General features: G+C 38.4%; 1 protein-coding gene across 1 annotated transcript in view; it reads left to right on the top strand.

The window, feature by feature from the left end:
* The first annotated feature begins 18,444 nt into the window (after positions 1-18,444).
* The window catches only part of LOC145031111 (putative transcription factor PosF21), a 2,711-nt gene continuing 531 nt past the window's right edge, over positions 18,445-20,624 (top strand). The window contains exons 1-4 of the mRNA XM_078979609.1: positions 18,445-19,492; positions 20,059-20,191; positions 20,272-20,356; positions 20,614-20,624. The exon at positions 20,614-20,624 is cut by the window's right edge and continues 531 nt beyond it. Coding sequence (XP_078835735.1) covers positions 18,894-19,492; positions 20,059-20,191; positions 20,272-20,356; positions 20,614-20,624 — 828 coding nt within the window. The 5' untranslated portion in view covers positions 18,445-18,893. The remainder of the gene's footprint in view (positions 19,493-20,058; positions 20,192-20,271; positions 20,357-20,613) is intronic.

The following is a 20,624-nucleotide window of genomic DNA, read 5'->3' as shown; positions in this document are numbered from 1 at the left end:
AAATAAATGTAAGTTCCGTTTATGCTTATGTTTCTGTATTGACGATGACATCCCAAACGTTTTAACATAAATAAAATACATTTTTTCGAAAATGTTTTAATAACATATTTATCGTGTTTTTCTGGGAACAAATTCCGCAACACTTTTATGAAAAAAAGTACTCTGATTTTTATAAACCATAAACAAAATCGGTCTTTTCTGGCCGTGATTTTGGGGATGTCACAGTCCCGTGTACCATTATCAAAGGGTCCATATGTTTATATTGCCAAAGGAAGGGTCATTAGTTGCGAAGCTGCCAAACTTACCTAAGGATGTTAAAGTCAATAAGTTTGACTCTACTTAAGGTAAAGTCCACTATCTAACTCTGCTAAGTTTCTATTATGAGATTCTTGATATATGATGTGACTGGGTCACATGGTGATGTATTAAGAATCAAAGAAAAGTGAAGAAACTTAAAGAAAGAATATGTTGAATCTGATTGCATAGATGGATTTCTATCACATAGTTTGAAGATTGGATTCTTGAGCTACTTCTTAGGAGTTATGAGATATTGCTTAGGAATAGATAACAACAAGTTTTCATATGGATTGTAAGGATAAGTTTTTCCACAAAAGGTTTAAAATAAAAGAAAATTTTATTTTATTTATTTTGAAATATCCTTACAATGGCATTTGAGGAAAATTGTTGCTTATATGATTCCATTAATAGCTAGAGTGGAAATATGAAATTGATTCTTTCAGTTGTGGTAATGTCTAAATTTACCAAATAAGGAAAGATTCTCATCACCCAAGTTTCAATTGGATCGGAACTTGGAATCATGCAAGTTGTATAGCATGATGAGAGAGAACTTTCAAGAATTGGAAAATTAAGACTAACTACTTGTTCACATGGATGTGTGAGTCAAGTAACGGACTAAGGGATCGAGTACACATTCTTGTGCACTAGTCAAGTCCACCACAAAAGATCGATAAGGTTATTCGTCATAATTTACTAAAGCTCAGTAAATATGGTTATACTTACAAGCTTAAGTGTAATTCTGAGACATTGGAAAAGGTTCCAATGTAAGGCAGAGCGAATAAGAAGAATCAACTTAGGCAGAAGGATAAAAGTTTCTCAAATCTGTAAAGATGGGAGAGTACTTTAGTATCAGTTTTGTGATCATCTTAATGATTAAGAAACCATAACACAATTAGTTCTCTAAGGAAATCTTAGTGCATTCTTATGACTAAGAAGAGGAATCTTGAATTGTTGAAATGGTTAAATCAAGAAGATGAGTCATACTTCGTTCCAATACAAGTCTTAGAGTCATACTCCAAGATTGTAATTTGAGTGACATGTCTTAAAGAAGGTTTAAAAACACTTATCAAATGTAAGAGTAAAAGTTTCCTACTCTTGTACATTTGACATTGGTAAGTTGTGATGTTTTGGATAAAACAAAGACCAACTAAGGCCAATTGTGTGAAGTGTTTGTCTTGATTAGAATCTGCACTATCTCTTGGATGTTTGACAAGGGAGTTTTATAGGTCAAGAGGACAGTGGGAGTCTTAAAGGTCTTGAAAGTTTCAAGAACTAATCAAGAATAAAACCTGAAGTTCTTCACTAGCACACGATTTGAGATTTATAACCTATCATGTTGACATATTTTGTGCCCATTCCAGTTAAAGTTGGCTTTGCATATGAGTTCTCAATTGGTTGCACAACAACTTGGATGAAATGGCAGGCCCTTGAGCTGCCAGGTGGCAAGAAATCAAGATTGAGTTCAGTCCATATGAGTTTGGATTTGTCATTATCCTTGTCTTGTGACTATGGTTTTGACAATTCACATGGATAAGAACACATACACCAGTAAATCTAAGTGTCATAAGGTTTCTCTCCGATTCATGAAAATGATGGTGAGGAAACTCTCTCATTAAGTAGATTTTAGCTAGATAGCAATTGTAATATTTGCACTCTCAAAGTCGTTACTGGAGCGTGTGTGGTTTACCGGCACACTAACCTGGACTTGTGAGAAGTGGCAAAAGTCTAAACACGAGACTATGATTACGGCATCCCTTTTCACAGTTCTTAAAATTGTTCAGACACACATGTGAGCTATCTAAGATAAGGTGTATGATATTGATAAAGTTTTATCAAAGCAATCTAGTATTAGAAATCTGAACTTTGGTAAGAAAGTCAATAAAGTATTGATTTCTAGAAGTCCAACCAATTTCTGGATACATGTCAAAGCTAGTAGGAGCATAAATGTTATGCTAATAATCATCATGTTAGTGGGAGCATGATAATTATGATAAAGATTGCAAGTTAGCAATGTTAATCATAGAAAAGCAAGTTTCAATTGGGAAAGAGTTGTTTTGCTATAATTAAGGGAGAGGAAATTATACTTCATCTCAAATCTAAAAGCTTAGATTGAGGTTTTAATCCTATTTCGTCAAGGAAATATATATGAATTTCATGTTGCAATGGCTCAACATAAGGAAATTCTGTATATGGGTCCATTATTTGCGTTCTAAAATTCGATTATGATTACGACATCCCTTTTCATAATCTGAATTATGAGAACTTGGTAAAAATTGAAATGGTAATAGTATAGCAAACGATTGGTTTAGTCTTTATGTGAGACATCATGAATCATGTCCCATATGCTTTGGATATAGGATTGATTACATGTGCTATATTCATCCTTTCTAAAATTTTCCAAATGCCTGGGGGATTAAGAAGGGAAACGGTTTAGAACTGGATATGACTAAAAGGATTAAACAATTATCGAGGACAATCTATGGTTTACCAAAGATTGGGTGCTCAAGGACAGTTGGAAGTATAGTGATAATTCTGGAAGGACCATATTGACATAGTCTGGAAAGAGGTAGCTCTTGTTCAGAAGTGACAGTCAAAATGGAATCTGGAAATGTTTCAAAGTTAGATTTTTTTGTTTAAGATTAGGAAACTTAATGCAAGAAGGATGTTTCTAAGGAGCTGATCTCCTTGGAATGCTCCGTAATGGTTGTTGTCAAGTCTTTCTGACTTCGTGCATAATCATACATGAGGATCAATGCATATAAGTTTAGAATCTAAAAGATTTCAGTAAATTGCATAAATTTGGAATTCTTGCATTTGCAATAAGGATTTGGGACTGTGAAAAGAGGATCATTGGAGTTATGTTCAATTGATCTAGTTCACAAAGTAAAGATCATAGACAAACATAGTATGCATACTTGGTGTATGGCATGACTAGTGTTTAGAAAACATAGTGTACATACTTGGAGCATGGGACAACTATTGTTTTAAATTCAAGAATAAAGTTGATAGCTGAAACAGTATACAATGAATAATGTGTAATCATATGGTGATAAATAAAAGGTGGTTTATTTATGTTCATATGTTTTGATAGCATATTGGATTCAATTATTATTGTGTTTCGTTTTGCATGTTTTGACTTCCAGAATAAAATAGGTTATTCTTCTGGAATGACTAAGTTATTCAAACCATCCACAGTCGGTCATATGTTGGAAGTAGATATGAATCAAGAATGTCATGGGTTGGCTTGTAGAGGTCTAAGATGTTGGAAAAAGGGCTACAACACTCATGAGTGCTCATAAGTTCTGAGTATTGGATTCAACCCACGCTCATTGGAATCACTTCATGGATTTTATCACGAGTGATCATGAGACGATAATATCTTATATTCTTCAAACCTAGAGATATGAGTTGTTACTATGAGTTGGTTGTACATTGATTGCATGAAAACGCATTCGGTAACTCGGTGTTATAAAATGTGCCTTTGTGTATGATTCAACAAGTAGCAGAACAAGCCATATGAGTCGAAGTTTATCCATTCCTTTTACCTTTGGGATAAAAGCGATATCAGTGGGCCCCTCGATGATTTAATGATGACACATGTGAGTGCTTGGCCAAGCCAGGACTGATTTGATTTGTTCAATTAGTCAATCGTCATGAATCGAAAATCGGGAAACAACAAATAGACAGAGAGAATGACTATAATCCATGTCTCAGTCCATATGATATCTAGAATGGAGGAATATATGATCCCTTATCTAATGGACAAGTTCGTTGACAAGATCAGAGTTCGACAACGGCTTTAAGAGCTATGATTTCCAGTTAGGTTTTGAAGTCATACTCAATAATAGTTTTAGACTTATCCAAGTGGGAGACTGTTGGATTAATGTCTAAGTCCATAACTATATTTGGTATGTACTTGACCCGACCCGGCATGGTCCATTTGGGTTGCACTTCACCAACACAATTTATATGGATAGTCTTTTGAGAATAGTATATTTATGATTAATATTAATATATTGTGACAACCCAAAATTTCCATTTGTACGAACAATATCTATTCAATTGAAGCCAGTCCAGCTTCAGTGATTTTCAGACATTTCCGAAACAAATTTGTGTACATTAGGGTTTACATTTCTGGAGATATCAGGAGAGTGGATGCTCCTGGATTTGTGAAATTTGAACATTCCAAGTTTCATAATGTTATAGTCCAACTTCCGGAATAAAAATGTTTTCTGTCAAAATATTCCAGGACTATAAATAGATTTCTGAATTTAATTAATTCATTATTCACAATTCCAACTAGAGAAAAGCCATTTTCTCTCTGACGGATCTTCGGGTTTTCATCCCGGATTGTGAGTCTACTTTCCTAAATGTGTTTTAATACTTGTTATATGCTTTATAACATTGTTTACATGTCTAAAATACAAGATCCGAGAGCTTACGGCCCAAGAACGTTCTTGGGGTGTAAACTCCAAAACGAAGCCTAAAGGCTTCCTAGTCCTGATTTCTTGTTAGACAACTAGTTAAGGACATAATGTATAAACATTTGAGGCTAGAAATCAATCAAGAAACCCTAGTTATAGGAGTTTACGGCCAAGGATATCTCTTGGGCCGTAAACCCCATTTTAAGGGCTATAAGTGCCCTAAATCACCCCTAAAGCTTAAGGATATTTACCCTCTAATTCTTGTAGTTAATTTGGACACCAAAACACTTCAAAATCATAGGGTTTTAGGAGTTTACGGCCAAGGATATGTTCTTGGGCCGTAAACCCCTTTTTCAAGGGCAAAGTGTGCCCTAAACACCCTTAAAGCCTTAAAGACAATTAACCTTGTATACTTGTAACTTGAATGGGGAGAAAATGACATCAAAATCACCCCTTAAAGGGAGTTTACAGCCAAGGAACATCTCTTGGGCCGTAAACTCCAAGTAAAGGCACAAAGGTGTGCCTAATGTCCCCTTTAGCCTTAAGCAAAAACATGGAAGTTATCCTTCATGTGCAAGTGCCTTAAATGAATTAAAACCAACACCCCATAGGATTTTATGGCCGTAAACTCTAGGGGATATGGTCCTTTGGCCGTAAACTCCCCAAAGGAGCATTCCAAGGCCTTAAACTACTTCAAGGATTATTCCAACAAGGCTAGGCTTATTCTAGGATCAATATAGCACTTCAAAACACCCAAAACCACCAAGTGTGGAGTTCACGGCCGTAAACTCAAGGAGTTTATAACCGTAAACTCCAAAGGTGGGGTTTGTTGGGTGGTGAACTCATATACAAGGTCATTGGTGCATTAAACCCCCTTTTGCCTTGTCCCGTATCAACTTAGATGCAACCATTAGGACCTATAACACTTATATAAAGTGTTTACATGTTCCTAAGTGTCTTAACTTATTCTGTTAAGTTATTATTTGGCTAATTAGTTATATATATGCTCATTATATGATAACTAGGCTCGTACGTGTGAATAAGTCTCCGTTTGCCACCTAGCACGGTACCCGTTACATCAATCCAATCTACTCACCACATGTGAGTTCATACCCCTTTAATTAACCTTTGAAATGCTTTTAAATGTTTTAAATACTTTATGGGGGGAGGGGGAATACAAGTTAAACACTTACAGTTATTACATCAATCACATGTGATTACATTAATCACATGTGATTAATAACTAGAAAACCAATGATTTTATCACTGTTCAAACTGTTTATCAAACTGCTTCACTTCAAAATGTTTTACAAACTCTTTTACTTATCAAATGCTTTTATTAAACTTTGTTTTACTTCTTATAAAATTGCATGCCTATATATGTATAGATATATAAGTAATGTTTAAAGGGCTTAGGAAGGCCATCCACCCTATTTCCTTTTCGCGCACTGAGATGTGGTCTGGTGGGATTTCGGGTGACCATCTGAGGGTCGTTTCAATATTAGTTATATATCATATATACATATATAGACATAAAAGTACTTCCATATTCATACTTATCAGTACATCAATAGCTAGTTACCATCGGGGTAACATAGAACATATACAACTATACTAGAAACAGTACGTATACAATTATACTAGAAACAGTACATATACAACTATGCTAGAAATAGTACATATACAACTATACTAGGAACAGTACGTATACAACTATACTAGAAACAATACATATACAACTATACTAGAACGAGAAACATTACATATACATGAACACGTTAACAATTGTGATCCACTATGTCGGAGCATGCCTTAAATGTCATGGCCCGAGTTGTAGCCAGAATTCTCTTGGAGGGAGAGCGTGAGTTTGCGTATAGATTTATACTGGATTGACTATCCTACACCTTGCTGCTAGCTACAGCCGGACCTGTAGGTCTGCGGGTGCCAAACGTCATTCCTTTATTGCGACCATTCATTATGTCGTTGTTACCAGTCGATATCATGGTGCAATTTATCACATTATACCTTACTATAAATCCGGTTTAAGGTAGTTAGTACAGCAGTAGTTCTTATAATACAAAACTACAGTACTACAATGATTTACCCATTACATATTTTAGTGATAACCTCACTTAAACGTTAATGTACAAACTATATTTTGTTAAATGGTAGTTACACTTGGGAAATTCCACACTTTTACATCAAAAGAGCATACAAAACAGTTAAGCCTTGGTAGAAGGTTACTTTAATAGAAAATATAGGTTTTTCTGAGAGATTCAAACTTTTACAAACAATTACAAACCTTTACATACATTTTACAAACTTATACTTGATACATGTTCAAACATTTTTGGATGACCAATACCGACACTAAAATACTTATGAACTCACCAGCTTAATGCTGATAAACTCTTTCAAAATAACTTGTATTCTCAGGTCATCAGTAGACAGGTACCGAGGCCAGCTTTTGAGAAGATGGAGCGCATCCAAGACTCATCTTATTATTTTGATATACATTATTTTTGGTGTCTATACTGTACAGAACACGCTTGTATTAAAATTATATCTTTAATGCAATGGATGATGTTGTTTGCTTATTTACATTTACTGTGTTGTGATACTTTACATGACGTCCTCTGCCCCAGAACGTTTCCGCCGGTCTTGGTTTTGCGGTGTGACAGATTGGTATCAGAGCATTGTTTATAGTGAATCAAGTATATCAACCCATAAAAGATATACTAAACTATAAACCCAGTTGGGTTTAAAACACTCTGACCAAGAGTCTATACTTTAAATACTAAAATATTTAATTAAGTATACTAGTCTGCATTCATACTAAAACCAGTGTCACAACGACAAGAACAAAAGTATAAATATCGCAGGTAAGCTAGGGGATGTATGGTCAGTCCTGGGAATGGTATAGCCTGATCAACTATGCTGGTCCTAGGAGTGATTAGCATATGCCCTAGAATGGTTGTGATGTGTTAACAAGTCTAAAAACTTACCAACAATACGACAAGAAGATCAATAGAACCTAAACTTAAAATACTATAGGTGTATTTTGTACTACTAACGACATATATACTATATCTTTATACCTCTCTTCTCGCGTAGATTTAAATGGCTGGATTTCATCACGGCGATCCGTACTTTCCAAATGAAGGCAACGCAGGATGGCTCGAAGCAGAGTCTGACGATGAACACCAAAATCTGTTTGATGCTCATCAAGCTGAAGGCTTCTCGGATGGATCAGACTCTGAGCCCGAAGTCAACAACCTACCTCCAGTAGGTCAAGCCCCGAACAACAACCCTCGACCAGCTTTTCCAGGTCCCACTCCTTTGTGGGTAGATAACTTGAATCGCTGGAGTGACGAACAGGGTCAACCCTTACCATACTTTGGGGACCGAACCTTTTACAACGTCAGCGATGGTGGCTCTGCTGATTGAGCTCTACCTGTCATTATTCGCAGAATAGCTCGTAATGTCGAACAAGGTCGAGTAGCCATCGACCGGGTCGTGGAGATTGATGCCAACTCTGGTGTCAACACAGTCCGCATTCGCCGTCTCGAAGAAGACATGGAACGGACCCGGAGAACCAATGAAACCCTACAGCAACATCTGGTTGCCTCTCAAGCAGAAGTCATGGAACTCCGAGCTCGTCAAAGGGCTCATGAGCGACACCTTCAAGAGGTGGTCCGTTAAATGAGGGACCTCAGGGTTCTCTCGAGGAATACTCATCGCCGTTAGATGATGTCTAGTACATCATTATCTTTTGGGTTAAGGATTAGCCTTTAACATCTGTGCTCTAAGTAGCACTTATCTGTAAAATATTCCTAACTTTCAGTACTCTAATTAGGAATCTAAGAACTGTCAAACTTTCCGTATGGTATGATGTAAGACCTACTATTAGGTCAATTTTCATTGAACTCGTTACATCAGTAATACCAGTATTATTGACAACTACCTACTCTGTGGGAAGAATCTTTACATTTGGGTTTTCCTACACATCTTTCTGGTTATGATCTCAAACACTCATTCAATTGTTGGGCTATGGTTAGTTAGTCCATGTGTCATTCGCACATTACTTACAAATTGATTCTTACCACTTTTCTCATCTTTATAAACTTATAGCTGAAAGATGCCTCCTCGCAAATCTCCCCGGAATAAACCTACACCTACATCGCCTCCTCCACCTCCGGTCATCGATACAGAAGCCCTAAATGCTGCCGTAGCTGCAGCAGTGGCAACTGCCATGGCACAGTATCACTCTACTGATGCCAGCAGAGGTGGAACCCCGGTTAACTCCATTCCGGTTGAAACTCCTGTGCGCTCGAGAGAGTGCTCTTACAAGGATTTCACCAACTGCAAGCCGAAGTCCTTTCATGGGACCGGCAGAGTCATTGCCCTCTCGCAATGGTTCGAGAAGACTGAATCAGTCTTCAAAATTTATTCTTGCCCTGCTGCGAGCAAAGTCAAATATGCCGCATGCACCTTTGAAGGAAAAGCCCTAACGTGGTGGAACGACCACGTTAAATCTCTAACTCTCGTCGTAGCCAACGACATAATCTGGGAAACGATGAAAGACCTCATGATTGAGGAATACTGCCCGAGGGGCAAGATCCAGAAACTAGAGCAGGAGCTTTGGAGCCTGACCATGAAGGGCACCAACATTGTTGCTTACACTGCCTGATTTAGCAAACTAGTGGCCCTCTGCCCTAATATGGTTCCTACCGAAGGAAAAAGATTGAAAGGTACATATAGGGGCTAATGCCTCCGTATCAGGGGAATGTCCTATCATCAAACCCCGCTACCTCGACAGTGCCAAGCGACTGGCACAGCGACTCATTGACCATGGTGTCAAACCCCTTGCAACCACAACAACCCTAGCCATCCCGGAACCCTCCAAACCCGCTGACACCAAGCGAAAGTTCTGGGATGACAAGAAGAAGCAGCGAGCTGCCAAGAAGCAGCAAATAGTGGCAGTACATGCCGCGGTAACCCCTGCTGCTGCTACTGCTCCGATGAAGCAGTACGCTGGAAGTTTGCCAAAGTGCAACAAATGCAACTTCCACCACAACGGCCCCTGCCGTGAAATGCAGTGCTCTAACTGCAACAGGAAAGGACACACCGTCCGTTTCTGTAAGTTCCCGGCACAACCGATCACACAAGTCCCTGGCTCTGGCGCGAGCCCAACTTGCTATGGATGTGGCGAAACAGGCCACTATAAGAGGGACTGCCCCAAAGTGAGAAATGCTGGAGGAGATGGGAGGGTACTAGCTATAGGCCACGGGGAAGCAGTTGCTGACCCGACAGTGGTGACTGGTACGTTCCTCCTCGATAACTCCTATGCATGCATTCTGTTCGATAGTGGAGCGGAGCGAAGCTTCGTGAACCATAAATTTGCTCGCATACTTAAACAACAACCACATGCACTTAAAGAACAATTCACAGTAGAAATGGCTAATGGAAAAACAGAAAACACTAGTAGCATATACTTAAGATGTACCCTAACTCTAGATAGCCATTCTTTCCAAATCGACCTCATGCCGGTCTCAATAAAAAGCTTCGACGTTATCATCGGCATGGATTGGTTGAGTCTTCATCGTGCCGACATCATGTGCTTCGAGAAAGCAGTCCGTTTAAACCTCTCGTCTAACGAAACTCTTATCGTCTACGGTGACAAACCTGGTGTGAGTCTTCGCATTATATCAAGTATTCAAGAACAGAAATATCTGCGCAAAGAATACCATGCATTCCTTGCTCACGTCGTCGACACGAGACTCGAAACGAAAGAACTAAAGAACATTCCAGTAGTGAGCGACTTCCCCGACATTTTCCCAAAAGAACTACCTGGATTACCTCCGCAACGACATGTCGAGTTCAAAATCGACTTAGTCCTAGGAGCTACCCCAGTAGCCAAGTCGCCCTACCGCTTAGCACCAGCAGAGATGCAGGAATTATCTGGTCAACTTAACGAACTACTCAGCAAGGGCTTCATAAGACCAAGCTTCTCACCTTGGGGAGCACTGGTCTTCTTCGTTAAGAAGAAAGACGGATCATTCCGTATGTGTATCGACTACAGAGAACTCAACAAACTGACGGTCAAAAATCGTTACCCTCTGCCTCGCATAGACGATCTGTTTGACCAACTGCAAGGGGCGAACTATTTTTCCAAAATTGATCTGAGATCCGGATATCACCAGTTACGAGTACTAGAGGAGGATGTTCCAAAGACAGCCTTCCGAACTCGTTACGAACACTACGAGTTCGTGGTGATGCCATTCGGATTGACCAATGCGCCAGCAGTTTTCATGGACCTGATGAACAGAGTATGCCGACCTTACTTGGATCAGTTCGTCATCGTTTTCATTGACGACATCCTGATCTACTCCCGAAGTAAGGAAGAGCATGACGATCACTTGCGACAAGTTCTAGAAACTCTACGAAAGGAGAAACTTTATGCGAAGTTCTCGAAATGTGAATTTTGGATCCGAAGAGTCGAATTCTTAGGACACGTGGTAAGCAAAGAGGGAATCCACGTGGACCCATCCAAAATTAAAGCCATTAAGAACTAGTCAGCACCCAAGACGCCGACATAAATTCGTCAATTTCTAGGTCTTGCTGGCTACTACTGCAGATTCATTCAGAACTTCTCCCGAATAGCAAAACCTCTTACAACCCTGACCCAAAAAGGCATGGCCTTTTACTAGGAAGAGAAACAAGAGAGAGCGTTCCAAACGCTCAAGCGAGCCTTGTGCACCGTGCCAATACTATCTCTCCCCGAAGGGATAGAAGACTTCGTAGTCTATTGCGATGCATCGAACCAAGGGCTCGGGTGTGTTCTGATGCAGCGAGGTAAGGTCATCGCCTACGCCTCCAGACAATTGAAGACACACGAAGTTAACTACACGACCCACGATCTTGAACTGGGAGCAGTGGTGTTTGCTCTGAAGATCTGGAGACATTACTTGTATGGAACGAAAAGCACTATCTTTACCGATCACAAGAGCTTACAACACATATTCGATCAGAAGGAGCTCAACATGAGACAACGACGGTGGGTTGAGCTACTCAGTGATTACGAATGCGATATTCGTTATCATCCGGGTAAAGCCAACGTAGTAGCAGACGCCCTAAGTCGGAAGGAATATTTTGGTCGCAGGGTCAAGTCATTGTCAATAACCATCCATTCACACTTTTCTAACCAAATTCAGGCGGCCCAACTTGAAGCCATGAAGCCTGAAAATGTGACGAGTGAATCCCTCAGAGGAATGGACAAGAATTTAGAAGCCAAGGGTGATGGAGCCTTATACTTCATGGACCGGATCTGGACACCGAAACACGGTGGTTTCCGAGACTTGGTCATGACCGAGGCACACAACACTCAGTATTCCATCCACCCAGGTTCAGATAAGATGTATCTGGATCTTAAAAAGCTATACTGGTGGCCTAATATGAAAGCAGAGATTGCTACCTTCGTAAGTAAATGCCTTACTTGCGCAAAGGTTAAGGTCGAGTACCAGAAGCCCTCCGGTTTACTGCAACAACCAGAGATTCCAGAATGGAAGTGGGAGCGGATCACTATGGATTTCATAACCAAGTTGCCCAAGACAACGGGTGGACTTGATACCATATGGGTCATCATCGATAGATTGACCAAGTCTGCACACTTCCTGTCAATCAAAGAAACCAACAAGATGGAGAAACTTACGAGAACATACATTAGGGAAATCGTACGGCTACATGGTGTGCCTATATCCATTATCTCCGATAGAGATAGTAGGTTCACCTCAAGATTCTGGCAATCACTGCAACATTCCCTAGGAACAAGGCTGGACATGAGCACAGCCTACCATCCACAGACCGACGGACAGAGTGAGAGGACGATCCATACTTTAGAAGATATGTTGCGTGCTTGTGTAATTGACTTTGGAAAAGTGAGGGATACCCATTTACCCCTCGTCAAATTTTCCTACAACAACAGTTATCACACGAGCATAAAGGCAGCACCATTTGAAGCCCTCTACGCCCGAAAGTGCAGATCCCCTCTGTGCTGGGCTGAGGTGGGTGATACCCAATTAGCTAGGGGGCAAGCTTCTGATAGTACTCTCACCGGTCCGGAGATCATTCGGGAAACAACAGAGAAAATCGTTCAGATTCGTGAACGATTGAAAGCCTCTAGAGACCAACAGAAGAGCTACGCTGATAAGCGAAGAAAACCTTTGGAATTTCAGGTGGGAGACCGAGTCCTTCTCAAAGTCTCACCCTGGAAGGGCTTGATACGTTTCGGTAAGCGTGGGAAGCTTAATCCTAGGTACATAGGGCCTTTCGAGATTCTCGCAAGAGTCGGCCCCGTAGCTTACAAACTCGATCTACCTGACACACTTCGTAACGTACATTCTACATTCCACGTATCTAACTTGAAAAAGTGTCTGTCCGACGAGACTCTCGTAATCCCACTCGACGAGATCGAGATCAACGAGAGCCTCAACTTCGTGGAAGAACCTGTAGAGATCATGGACCGTGAGGTCAAGCAGACGAAGCAAAGCCGTATCCCTATCGTGAAGGTTCGCTGGAACGCCAAGCGAGGACCGGAATTCACTTGGGAATGCGAGGATCAGATGAAACTGAAATACCCTCATCTTTTCGCTTAGCTATTTGTAACTTCTTATTTGCTTAAATTCTAATTTTGGGACGAAATTCCTACTAACGGGGGGATGATGTGACAACCCGAAATTTTCATTTGTACGAACAATATCTATTCAATTGAAGCCGGTCCAGCTTCAGTGATTTTCAGACATTTCCGAAACAAATTTGTGTACATTAGGGTTTACGTTTCTAGAGATATCAGGAGAGTGGATGCTCCTGGATTTGTGAAATTTGAACATTCCAAGTTTCATAATGTTATAGTCCAACTTCCGGAATAAAAATGTTTTCTGTCAAAATATTTCAGGACTATAAATAGATTTCTGAATTTAATTAATTCATTATTCACAATTCCAACTAGAGAAAAGCCATTTTCTCTCTGACGGATCTTCGGGTTTTCATCCCGGATTGTGAGTCTACTTTCCTAAATGTGTTTTAATACTTGTTATATGCTTTATAACAATGTTTACATGTCTAAAATACAAGATCCGAGAGCTTACGACCCAAGAACGTTCTTGGGGTGTAAACTCCAAAACGAAGCCTAAAGGCTTCCTAGTCCTGATTCCTTGTTAGACAACTAGTTAAGGACTTAATGTATAAACATTTGAGGCTAGAAATCAATCAAGAAACCCTAGTTATAGGAGTTTACGGCCAAGGATATCTCTTGGGGCGTAAACCCCTTTTTAAGGGCTATAAGTGCCCTAAATCACCCCTAAAGCTTAATGATATTTACCCTCTAATGCTTGTAGTTAATTTGGACACCAAAACACTTCAAAATCATAGGGTTTTAGGAGTTTACGGCCAAGGATATGTTCTTGGGCCGTAAACCCCTTTTTCAAGGGCAAAGTGTGCCCTAGACACTTCAAAATCAAAGTGTGCCCTAAACACCCTAAACACCCTTAAAGCCCTAAACACCCGTAAACCCCTTTTTCTTTTGGGCCGTAAACTCCAAGTAAAGGCAAAAAGGTGTACCTAATGTCCCCTTTAGCCTTAAGCAAAAACATGGAAGTTATCCTTCATGTGCAAGTGCCTTAAATGAATTAAAACCAACACCCTATAGGAGTTTACGGCCGTAAACTCTAGGGGATATGGTCCTTTGGCCGTAAACTCCCCAAAGGAGCATTCCAAGGCCTTAAACTACTTCAAGGATTATTCCAACAAGGCTAGGCTTATTCTAGGATCAATATAGCACTTCAAAACACCCAAAACCACCAAGTGTGGAGTTCACGGCCGTAAACTCAAGGAGTTTATGACCGTAAACTCCAAAGGTGGGGTTTGTTGGGTGGTGAACTCATATACAAGGTCATTGGTGCATTAAACCCCCTTTTGCCTTGTCCCGTATCAACTTAGATGCAACCATTAGGACCTATAACACTTATATAAAGTGTTTACATGTTCCTAAGTGTCTTAACTTATTCTGTTAAGTTATTATTTGGCTAATTAGTTATATATATGCTCATTATATGATAACTAGGCTCGTACGTGTGAATAAGTCTCCGTTTGCCACCTAGCACGGTACCCGTTACATCAATCCAATCTACTCACCACATGTGAGTTCATACCCCTTTAATTAACCTTTGAAATGCTTTTAAATGTTTTAAATACTTTATGGGGGGAGGGGGAATACAAGTTAAACACTTACAGTTATTACATCAATCACATGTGATTACATTAATCACATGTGATTAATAACTAGAAAACCAATGATTTTATCACTGTTCAAACTGTTTATCAAACTGCTTCACTTCAAAATGTTTTACAAACTCTTTTACTTATCAAATGCTTTTATTAAACTTTGTTTTACTTCTTATAAAATTGCATGCCTATATATGTATAGATATATAAGTAATGTTTAAAGGGCTTAGGAAGGCCATCCGCCCTATTTCCTTTTCGCGCACTGAGATGTGGTCTGGTGGGATTTCGGGTGACCATCTGAGGGTCGTTTCAATATTAGTTATATATCATATATACATATATAGACATAAAAGTACTTCCATATTCATACTTATCAGTACATCAATAGCTAGTTACCATCGGGGTAACATAGAACATATACAACTATACTAGAAACAGTACGTATACAACTATACTAGAAACAGTACATATATAATTATACTAGAAACAGTACATCTACAACTATACTAGGAACAGTACGTATACAACTATACTAGAAACAATACATATACAATTATACTAGAAACAGTACATATACAACTATACTAGAAACAGTACATATACAACTATACTAGAAACAGTACATATACAACTATACTAGAAACAGTACATATACAACTATACTAGAACGAGAAACATTACATATACATGAACACGTTAACAATTGTGATCCACTATGTCGGAGCATGCCTTAAATGTCATGGCCCGAGTTGTAGCCAGAATTCTCTTGGAGGGAGAGCGTGAGTTTACGTATAGATCTATACTGGATTGACTATCCTACACCTTGCTGCGAGCTACAGCCGGACCTGCAGGTTTGCGGGTGCCAAACGTCATTCCGTTATTACGACAATTCATTATGTCGTTGCTACCAGTCGATAGCATGGTGCAATTTATCACATTATACCTTAATATAAATCCGGTTTAAGGTAGTTAGTACAGCAGTAGTTCTTATAATACAAAACTACAGTACTACAATGATTTACCCATTACATATTTTAGTGATAACCTCACTTAAACGTTAATATACAAACTATATTTTGTTAAATGGTAGTTACACTTGGGAAATTCCACACTTTTACATCAAAAGAGCATACAAAACAGTTAAGCCTTGGTAGAAGGTTACTTTAATAGAAAATATAGGTTTTTCTGAGAGATTCAAACTTTTACAAACAATTACAAACCTTTACATACATTTTACAAACTTATACTTGATACATGTTCAAACATTTTTGGATGACCAATACCGACACTAAAATACTTATGAACTCACTAGCTTAATGCTGATAAACTCTTTCAAAATAACTTGTATTCACAGGTCATCAGTAGACAGGTACCGAGGCCAACTTTTGAGAAGATGGAGCGCATCCAAGACTCATCTTATTATTTTGATATACATTATTTTTGGTGTGTATACTGTACAGAACACGCTTGTATTAAAATTATATATTTAATGCAATGGATGATGTTGTTTGCTTATTTACATTTACTGTGTTGTGATACTTTACATGACGTCCTCCGCCCCAGAACGTTTCCGCCGTTCTTGGTTTTGGGGTGTGACATATATTATAAGTTCTTCTAATATATTAATATGGAATCATATTATTTAATTAGTATTGATCAAGAATTAATTTAGAATTAATTAAGTGATCAGAATGAACTAATTAAATATGGACTCTTATATATATATATATATATATATATATATATATATATATATATATATATATATATATATATATATATATATGGAGTGGACCAAGTTCATTTAGGTTGGGCTAAGCTTTCATGGATAGTCCATGGAATGTTTAACCCATGGATCATATGAGATGAAAGGTCATGGGTTTAACCCTAGTCTCCATACTATATAAAGACGTCATTGGTTGGTGAAATGGGCACTAGTGTGGTACACTAAGAAGGGCTAGCCGATTTCACTAAAGAGAACCAAGTATCCATATTCTCTAAAGTCTTCCAAGGTGTTTTGGTGATTTGTGATTCCACTTGAGGCTTCCACACTATTGGGGCTAAGCTCTTAAAGCTTAAAGACATCAAGCTACATCAAAAGGTATGTCATCTAACTAGTACTTTGTAGAATAACAACTTCATAATATACTAGTTAGGATTAAAGCCTTGGAAGGTTCTTATTTTCATGTAAAATAGAGACAACATAGATCCAAGGTTTATAGGGTTGCATGTACACCATAGGAGTGTTAGAATGCTCAAAACCCAACACTACTGCCAATCCTTGAATCCCCAATGGTTGCCTTCTTCCTTCTTCCTTCAAATCACCCACAATGGTAAGAAAGCTTGAATGAGCAACAATGGAGGCTTAGGGTTTGGGGTTCTGGACTATAGGGGCTGCAAATGAGCCCTAGGGAAGAGAATAAGATGCTTAAATAGGGTACCAAGTACCGGAATTAGGGTTTCCCAACCCAGACCATACTCGTCGAGTCCACTTTCCGACTCGCCGAGTCGGTCACTTACTTTACACCCGGATCCCGCTCCGACTCGCCGAGTTCCTCCCTGGACTCGACGAGTCACCCCTCTTTAACTTAGGGTTTTTCCTTTCCTTTCTTGACCTTTCTGATTTCGGGTGTTACAAATGTAGCTTCCCATGCTTCTGGACTACAAAAATAAAAGTGAAGTTCTCATATTAAAAAGTTATAATAAATATTTATGAAAACTTATAACATTATACATTATTAAAAGGTGTTTTTTTAATATGCAAACATATGACTAATTAGTAGGAAACAATAGAACATACAATATTCAAAGGAAGAAATATCAATGTACTTGGTACTTGATAAAAACAACTAAAAATACAAAAATGGTCATACCAATAGCCATAAAATAGTAATGTACTTTTTTTATAGTTTCTATCGAAAAAACCAGTGTCACACTTCTTTGTAAAATATTAATATCTACTTGTTTGTATCTAAGATTATTGAACATGATTTCCAACAGAATTGAACTTGGACCTCATTTTCAAGTTGCAACAAAGTGCATGATAGGAATAGAATTGAATTCTAGTTCCAACCAATCCTATAGAATCCAACAAAAACGGTTGGCGAACTACTCTTAGTAATTGGTCTATCAAAAACACTAAAATGAATTCATGACTAAGACAATTTTAATTCTTTATGTTTTTAACGGTAAGCATTTGGATCATTCTAGCCACAAGCAATCAAATACACACAAGTTATCCACTTCAAATAACCTTTGTTCCAATGCTTTAATTTAATTTGTTTGTTGAATCATTCCTCAAAAATGTTGATGCTTTTTAGCTCTTGGTTTGGTTGATTGGCCTTAAAACTCCCTCAAATCTGAATTACAATGGAATGTACCCATAGTATAATAAATAATTTTTTGGTTCGCTCCAAACTTGTTAAAGGAAAAAAATGTGGCATCCGATCCGCAACGCGCTGTCCCACCTAGTTGATATTGCCTTTAACAAATTTGATTTTCAGAGATACACTCTACACGATCATTCAAATAATTTCCACCTTTTTCTCATTTCCCATTTCCGTTTTCTGTCTCACTTGTTTCTTTCTTTTCTTTCTTACCATTCCTTCTATGCTAGTATCAAGCTTTCGTCGATTACCATAAACTTGTTTGATCACGGCATCTTCGCGTTTGTGATTACTAGTCGTTTGCATTCTTTTAACAGCTGGAGTTGTTAATTCACCAAGCATTTCAGGTTTTTATTCGTGGGAAGTATTTCTTATAATTGATTTTATTGCATTAGGGTTTCAAATTTGAAGACGAAGCAGCAATTACCTGGTTCTTCTTTAGTGGTTTTCGAGGAAAATAAGTTGGTTTGATATTGCAATACTTTTGCTTTGGGAATTTCTGTAAATGGAGAACGACAAGTCTCTAAACCTTGGTGGGATTTTACTCCCTCCTTCTGGGAGGCAGTTGGTTTACTCTCCGCCATCCGGGAACAATTTTAGCATCAAATCGGAGCCATTGCCCCCAATTGGACCTTGTGGTCATACGACGAGTGGTGATTCTGGTCGTTTCAGTCATGATGTTAACAGAATGCCTGATAACCCACCTAAGACTACAGGCCATCGACGCGCTCACTCAGAAATTCTCACTCTACCTGATGATATTAGCTTTGATAGTGATCTTGGCGTAGTGGGTGGCTTTGAAGGACCTTCTTTCTCTGATGAGACTGAAGAAGATTTGTTTTCTATGTTCCTTGACTTGGATAAGTTCAATTCTTCATCTGCAACATCTACATTTCAAGCTTCAGAAGCTTTCACAGCCCCAATCTCGAGTGAAAGGCCTAGAGTTAGACATCAGCATAGTCAGTCCATGGATGGGTCTTCTACAATTAAGACAGAAACGCTCACCTCAGGTCCGGAAGAAACATTGCCATCTGATGCTAAGAAAGCCATGTCTGCTGCCAAACTTTCTGAGCTTGCTCTTGTTGATCCAAAGAGGGCAAAAAGGTCATGATAACTCTAAAGTTGATGCTTTTTCTCCTTTTCAGTATTTAGCAAATAAGGAGACTGAATTTATATTTGCAACATCTGCAGAAATTCTCGAAGGTCTTGTTCTAAGATTAAAATTGAAATAGTACTCCAAATTTGAACTTTTCAGATTTAGTTTTGCTGTGTTTGGTAGGAAAAACTTGGTCTTACTTTTTCCAGTTATAGATATCAAAGTTGCATAGCTTAAGCTATCTATGAACATAACTCATCATATAACCATGAGCTCTTCAAATATCTATAAGAATACGATCATGCATGAAGTTTTTTTTCTTTAAATCTTTTTTAGTGCCTCCATCTCCAAGTTATGCATACATACCTTCTTCCTTCCTTCTCTGACTGGAATTCTTTAGTTTCTCTTTGATGAGTTTGATGATTCCTTTCACGTACAACCGTGTTCGTCCATTATCTATTTTCAATTTAATGGATCCCATGTTTAGTTTTTTCTTCACATCAAAAAAATGCAACGACAATCATAAATTTGTATATAATATATGTTTTAAATTTCCATTTGTGTTTTGTATTAGGATATTGGCCAATAGGCAGTCTGCTGCAAGGTCAAAGGAAAGAAAGATGAGATACATTGCAGAACTTGAAAGGAAAGTCCAGACACTGCAAACAGAAGCAACCTCTTTGTCTGCTCAGCTCACCCTTTTACAGGTTTTCCATCTCATTGGCTACATTGTATCCAAACAAAATGACTGGTTTCAAAACGATAATTTTTTTTTTTTTTTTTTTAGAGAGATACTAGTTGCCTAACAGCTGAAAACAGTGAATTGAGGTTGCGTTTACAAACCATGGAGCAACAGGTTCATTTGCAAGATGGTAAGAGAATGCATTCAACATGACTTAACTATTTACCAAAATATTACAACTTTTGTAAACAATGTCATACTGCTACTTATCTCTTTCCTATTTTTTTTTTTTTTTTTTTTTTTTTTTTTGTAAATATATTTGGATTTCTTATATCATTACTAATAACTGATATTACAAAGTCATATGAACACTAATAAGACATGGTATTGTCAATAAGGTTTTTCTTAAAAAAATTCTTTCATTGCTTGTGTTGGTGCAATATATAGCTTTAAACGAT

This window comes from Lactuca saligna, chromosome 2 (genome assembly GCF_052625555.1).
Source record: "Lactuca saligna cultivar CGN05327 chromosome 2, ASM5262555v1, whole genome shotgun sequence".
In the NCBI taxonomy this organism is placed as follows: domain Eukaryota; kingdom Viridiplantae; phylum Streptophyta; class Magnoliopsida; order Asterales; family Asteraceae; genus Lactuca; species Lactuca saligna.
Note: the sequence above shows the minus strand (reverse complement) of the source record. Positions and strands in the feature narration are given on the sequence as shown.